This window comes from Stenella coeruleoalba, assembly GCF_951394435.1.
Source record: "Stenella coeruleoalba genome assembly, chromosome: 5".
NCBI classification, from domain to species: domain Eukaryota; kingdom Metazoa; phylum Chordata; class Mammalia; order Artiodactyla; family Delphinidae; genus Stenella; species Stenella coeruleoalba.
The window spans coordinates 438,199-445,168 of NC_137150.1; the positions used below are offsets into that span (position 1 = coordinate 438,199).

The 6,970-nt window shown below is 51.3% G+C and overlaps 1 protein-coding gene across 1 annotated transcript; it reads left to right on the forward strand.

Moving 5' to 3' along the window:
• Window positions 1–647: 647 nt before the first annotated feature.
• On the forward strand, window positions 648–5,901 carry LOC307187060 (double homeobox protein 4-like protein 4; the record flags this gene model as incomplete). Its single annotated transcript, XM_079922809.1, has 5 exons — window positions 648–690; window positions 2,423–2,577; window positions 4,003–4,123; window positions 4,531–4,685; window positions 5,212–5,901. 5 exons carry the CDS (start codon window positions 648–650, stop codon window positions 5,899–5,901), a joined length of 1,164 nt encoding a protein of 387 aa, XP_079778935.1.
• Window positions 5,902–6,970: the final 1,069 nt, after the last annotated feature.

Here is a 6,970-nt window from a genome sequence, read left to right on the forward strand (position 1 = left end):
TTGTGAAACATACACGTGTGGCATGCCCCTTTCTCTGGTCTCTCCATGGCATGTGAGCAACGGGATGGGTTTCAGAGTACCTCTGAAAAAGTCCCAAACACCTGAGGACCATGGGTAGACACTAGATAAGCACTCAAGCTTAGTATGTGAATTATCGGGAACTCAAACCCCAGCCAAGGAAATGCTTTAGGAGTGTGAGGCAATGATGTCCTGGTGGTGATGAGGGAAGTGGGAAACGTACTCGATGCAAACTAGGCTCTAGGTTCTCTCTCCATTTGGGAAAGTACAGTGACACACTTAAGCGTGAAGGACTCAGAGGTGGGGAATTCCACGGAGACAGAAAGTATGTGTGGAATGTTGAAAGGTGTGAAAAGGAGAGAGCACTTGACCCCAAGCATTCTGGCAAAGGATGACGAGGGCGGCAGCTTCAAAGGGACCTGGGAGCCTCTGAGCAGGCCTTCCATTCCAACGCCCACTTGCCTCTCGGGATTCCTTCCAGGTTCTCAATTGGCAAGGAAGGGTTCTGCACCATCTGTGGCTATTTACATAAATAGGGGCGTGGCATCCTCATCCATTATAAACCCTGAGCTTCTGAGAACTGAACAGTTGGCCAGCAGTTTCCGTGCCATCCCTGTGGGTCTCCCACCATGGATTCGTCCAGCTCATCCGGCACATACAGCACCTCCAGAGGTACGTTGCCCTCAGCATCTGGGCTCTGCGCTTGGATCATCCAAATACACTCATGCACCTCCCGACCCAAGGGTTGATCACCACGAAGATTGAAGTTTCCCAATGACCACCAAATGGCATGCACTGGTATGCTGGCACATGTTTCTGGAATCACTTGGGCAAAAGGATGCACCTTGGTTTGGGCATTTCACGTAGATATTTCTGGTTTGCTGCTTCATTTGTTTTCCTTCTAGAAATCCACATGGAAGTTGGTAGCCCTGTTGCCTGACAATGGCTTCTCTACTAAAAATCCCAACCTGTGTTTGCAGTGAACGGAACACGAGTATTTGATAACGTTCCCAACTAAACTGACACTCTTTTCCAGTTGACAGTGTTTGGGATTTTGAATTTGTTTCACATGTTCTATTCTTGCTGTTGTTGCGGATTTGCTCTGTTATGTTGTGTGTTCCATTTGAACTGGTTAACTTCCACGGTGTCCATGGAAATAATCCACATCCAGTATGTGTTAAGATTACGAGACAAAGAGAGATTTTCTTTGAGCACAACTGAAAGCTAGAACCTGGGAAACAGAGATTCCAGGAGCACTCGAACTGTCTTTCATTAGACTCCAAGGTAGGCACTGCAGGAGTCTCTGGGAAGCCAAAATCTGCAGTGTGACAAGGTCGTTCCTTGAGTGCTTTCCAAATATGTTCCTTGGAGCTGGCAGGAAGGAAGGGCGCTTTTAAAGGGAGTCCCCGTTGGGGATCCGAAACCCTTGCCTTGTCTTGAATCCTTCCAGAGGGAGACCTGGAGACGACCCTACGTCACCAGCTGCCAGCTGCTAGGGCAGGTAGCCCTTGCAGAAGGGTTGGCATTGACCTAGAGTTGGAGAGATTTCAGGAAACTCAAGATCTCAAGGGTGTGCAGGACGTGCCTGAAACCACACCCTCCCTGGCCATCACACCCGGCTCCCACCTTAGAATGCAGGAAACAAACATCCATCCATTCCCTTGCTACAAGAAATAGGCAACCTCAAATAGGAAAGGGGTGGGGGGTAGCCCTTCAGACTGCCCAACTGACAGAATAGCACGCACACGGGGAGAGTCACCATGACCTCGGTGACTAAAAGGGAAACTCATCTTCTGAGGAGTACTGGGCTGTTGTGGGTGTGTGGGTGGGTTGGCGCCATCAGACAGGGCAGCACGTTGGTCATGGCTCAAAAAAATAGGTTTTCTAAACAATCCTCTAGTGAGTTCTGTGTTGGGGGTTGGCTTGTGTGTTTGTCTGGCTTCATTGGGCTTTCGTCTACTTTCCTTTCCAATAGTGAAAGTGCAGATATGCTGTGCGAATGATAGTTCAGAAGCCAGGTTCCTATGGTTAGCATAGAGTTAGAGGTAAATCTGGTAGAAGCCATCAAGATTTTCCAAGGCCTCCACAGGTGGAAAATCCTTCCACCCGTTTTGGTCATGGTAGCCTGTTTTCCTAGGGCTTTCCCCTTCTCTTTGCATTGCGTCCTGTGGATCATTGGCGAATGGTGAGGTGATCCCCATAGCCTTGACCCTCAGCTTAGCTTGAGCCCCCAGGGTCCCACTCAGCGTGGCTTTCGGGGTGTACCCACGGTTTATCCAAATGCAGAGTCTTCCCCTGGCTTAGAGCTTTTTCTCATGGCACAAGGACCAGCATTGGGTCGGCACCATTGATTTGCACCTCCATGGATTCTCCCCTGACACATTCCCCCTCTTCTCTCCCACAGGCCGACTCTCAAGACCATCGCGAAGGAGGAGGCTTGTTCTGAGTCTGAGTCAGAAGGACACCCTGCAAGCACTCTTTCAACAGAACCCCTATCCCGGGATAACGACCAGAGAATGGCTGGCACGAGAACTGGACATTCCAGAAAGCAGAATTCAGGTACAACCGAGTCTCTCGATCCATTTTCCCTCTCGGGGTCCATGTCCAGACGCAAGTTGCCCCACTCCAGTTGCACTCCTTACTCTAGGGCTTTCCTCTTCGGGGTGCTCCAGACAGCAGGAACTCGAATCTTGGCAAGAAGGTGGCTCCCTTTGGAAAACGTGGCCAGACTGAGCTGTGTGGCGAGAGGTCCATTCAAATGTGTGGTCAAGTATAAAGGGCGAGGGGCCAAGGAAGCAGGAAGGCCTGGTGGTGTCAAGGAGATGTTACCTTGATGGCTGGCCTCCGAGGAACTAGCTGTGCTGAACACTTCCCTCTCTGGGCACGTTGGAGAGGAGTCACCAAAGTTAGGAACACCGTGCCTGCGACCTTACAGAGCATCGCCAAAGACTGATTGACTTTCCCTATGAACACTTTTTCTCAGGGTGTCCAATTTTCCACACACCACCATCAGAAATGTCTAAAGACATGCACACACACACGCACACAAGCACAGGTCCACACTGCTGTTCGGCCTCGGGGAATGAGGTAGCATGCACAGTGTTTCACTGTTGAAGACAAGGACACATATTCTGAAGAAGGGGAGCGGGTACATAAGAGCCTCCTGACCTAAAAGTGATGGAGGCATGTAGTCCCTGAGTAGTAACTGTCAATGAGTAGTTCCCAGGCAGCATGAGAAGAGTGGTTTTCATGGGGGCACTTGCTAATGGATACGATTGCATGTTATGAGACAGTACTGCCTGTGGGGACACAAGAGAGGCAGGGAGACATGAATCGGGCATGGACTACGGGAAACGGGAGGCAAAGATACCAAATGAGGGAAAGGAGATTGAGCCTGAGAGCCTGGGACAGAGACAGAGCGAGGGGAAGGCAGGCAGGCAGTCACTTGGGCAGCCGGGGGGGTCTCAACAGAGACAGACGTCAACAGGTAGATGTGGAGAATCGTAGACAGAGACCAAAAGACCCACAGAGAAAATGGTAGTTTTGATGAGAACGGCTGGGGCGGGGGAGAGAGACAGAGAGAGTTAGCTATCCATCCCATTCTGACTGTGGGAAAGCAAGCATTGTCTCCTCCTGTGTCACAAGTCATTACTCTGGACACCAGTAAGGTGACTCGAAGAGGAAGGATTATTTTCACGGACACAGATTGTGTATTCTGGAATCTGGTGCACTTCTTCAGAGGTAAAAGCCGGAGTCTACATTCTACATGCTAGTGAGACTTCAGTCCCTTTGAATCGTAAATATTTCCACTGGGGGCAGACGGGCCATACTGGGTCTCCATCAGTCGGCTTGTTGCTGGCCGACTGGCTGGCCGGCCGGCTGGCTGGTGCGTTTGTGCATTTGTTCTATGGTGCATCCCTGCAATAGATCTTGGAAGTACGTGCATAAGCGTTGAAAGACAAGGCTTTCTTTCTTTGTACCCAGGTTTGGTTTCAAAACCAACGAAGAAGACGCCTAAAGCAGAGCCGATTGCTGTCGGAGAATGCCTTCAAAGGAGGGCAGTCACAGCCACTGCGGCCCCCACCACCTGAGGCTTTGACTCGAGGTAAGTACCCGGCATTCCATAGGCATTTCCCAAGAGCATCTCCTTGAGACAGAATCATCTATGAACGTGGATGACCATGGGAGGCCAAGAACGCTTCAGAGAGGAAACAATGATATCTTGGGATCTTGCCCCATTCCTGTTCCACCCAGGAGCATCATGCCCCTCTTGGAGGGTGGGGAGATGCATGCCCAGGAAGGCTTGGAATCTTTGGGTCCAGAACCTGCCCGGACGTGCAGAAATGCCTTCTTCCGTCACATGGGGCGTTTTCACATAGCACTGAGTTAGGTGTATCGATGTATCGATCTTGATCTATGACATACCGCTTCCTACATACCACACACTGGATCTGCTGTGAATGTGCTGAAATTGGCCTGAATGTCCTCTCTTCTCTGTGTGTTCTTATTTAGGAAGCATGGGAAGAGAGGCCAGGCGAAAGAGGACTTTCATCTCTCCTTCTCAAACAAGGGTCCTTATGCAAGCCTTTGAGAGGGATCGATTTCCATCTATTGCTGCCAGGGAAGAATTGGCTCACCAGACAGGAATTCCCGAACCTCGAATCCAGGTAAGTTCTCCACCAGTGGGTGGAACTTGGCTTCTCCCACGAGAAAGGAGTGTTAACCCTTGCGACGGGTTGTTGCTGGATATATGTAGGCTTGGAGACGGGGGATTGGGAGGAATTTCCCTTCGTCTTACGAATACGCTACGGGGGCTGATCTGAAGGCATCCATTTCCAGAAGAGGACAGGGCAATGGAAGTCCTGGGCAGCCAGGGAGGGGCCTGAGTTTGTAGCTGGTCAATGCCAGCTCTCCTCAAAGACAGGGGTGGGGAGGGGTGTGGAGAGTGGTGTGAGTCCTGTGTTGCCCTGACGTCCTCCCGCATTTTCAAGAGCCAAGGTGAAAGCTCTATAGGAAAAATGGCCCTTAGGTGAGGCCCAACAGTACTTGCCATGGGTCTGACAGATTGGAGGGCATGTCAGGTCAGGGCAGGGCAGGTTGGGGCGGGCTGGGGTGGGCCGGGAATGAGGCGGCGGCAAGTCGATCTGGATTGTCACGCTGCTAATGCTCCTGTCGCCCCATATGGTTCCCTAGATATGGTTCCAGAACCGAAGAGCTCGGCACCCAAAGCAGAGCGCTAGTGGGCCTGTGAATGCCTTAGCCAAAGGCCCTGATGCCACATCAGCTGTGACTGCCCTGTCGGACCAAAGCACCCTGCCCACTGTCCATAGAAGCTCTCATCGTTATCCTCCCTCTCATGCACCTGATAGCATGCAATCCTTTGCTGCGGCCACTGCTGTTTTCTCCCCCTCCTTTCTTGGGCCAGAGGCTTCCTATGGGTGCTGTGTGGGCCAGCTGTTGATGTTCATCATGCTCCAGCCCAGCCTGGCAGCCCTTCAGAGATGCCAGAACCCACAGCCTCTTCTGGCCACAGTTCCGTGGGGCGAACGGTCACATGCTCTCATCGCCAGTGGGCAGCCTGCCCAGGGGGCCATCTGGCCACCTGCACCACCAGAGACACACTTCTGGCAGCAGCAGGCAAGCTCAGGTGAAGAGACATCTCCCCAGCTGGAGCAACAGCCCCAGCGCTCAGCCCTTACAGGCTCCTCAAGCCTCCTGGATGAACTCTTGTCAGACGTGGACATTCTGGACAAGGCAGGCCCTTTTCTGAATGTGGACACAGAGGAAGAGGAACTTGCAGCAACCCTGGAAGCCCCCCTCAGCGAGGAAGAATTCAAGGCCCTGCTTGACATACTGTCAGGCTCCCCAGTGCCACAGGTTTAGGGGCAGGAAGGAAGGCCTTCCCCCGAGCCCCTTTCAAGCCTCCTTTCCTGGGAGGCAGAGCCATGGGGGAGAGAAAGAAGAAGGAACAAGCAATGCTCATGATAGTGTCTGGCAGGGAGAACAAGGCAAGTTGACTGTCGACAGCAACTGCGTTGTGCCCAGGAGGGATGCCATGCTCCACACGGACTGTCACAAAGCTTGCGCACCAAGAGAGACACCCTCTCTGAAGCCTCAAGGAATTCAAACCTTCCAATGAGAACGAGGAGGACCCAACGCTGAACTGGATTTCCCCGTTGTATGTGACATTCCATTGATCCAATCAATAAATCTTGGCACTCAGTTCAAGTTCTTGGTTGTGCTTTTGTCGCTTTGATTTCTCCCGCATTTCCTCAGAGAGGTGAAATCCCTCCCATGATCTGGGACAGCATGGAAGGCGGTCCAGATACCCCTGTCTAGTCCCGTAGCTTGTAGCCACAAACACACCCTAGTGGAATCACGAAAACAGTCTCTCAGTGACAACATTCACTTGCTCTCTGGGTGCATGGTATGGAAGAGTTCCTCGAGGGCATCGCCTTTGCACACAAGGACAGAACTATGCAAACACTTTCATTGCCAGGGTTTATAGTAACAACTGTGCCCAATGTATTATGCACACAAATCATCACTCTCTCTCTCTCTCTCTCTCTCTCTCTCTCTCTCTCTCTCTCTCTCTCTGGCTCATTACATGTCCACGGCTACACACTACAGGAACACACCTCTCAAAAGATAAGCCAAGTTATAACTAAAGTGATGAACAAATGAACTGAAAAACCGAAAGCCTGTGGCATTGTAACGTCATGGCAGATGATCCCTTCCACTGCTTCTTTCAAAAATATTTTCCAACACATGTGCCTCGTACACTCTGTGTTGAGTGATTCTCCACTGGCTCAATCTGTGTGCCCCATGTCCAGCATGGGAGTGTCAGTGGCACGAAGTATTAAAATAATCTAATGTGTAAACAACAATGTATTTGAGTCTCTGGATACAACTGCATCTGGGTCTCTAGCTCTATTGTGTGCATATCTCTGCA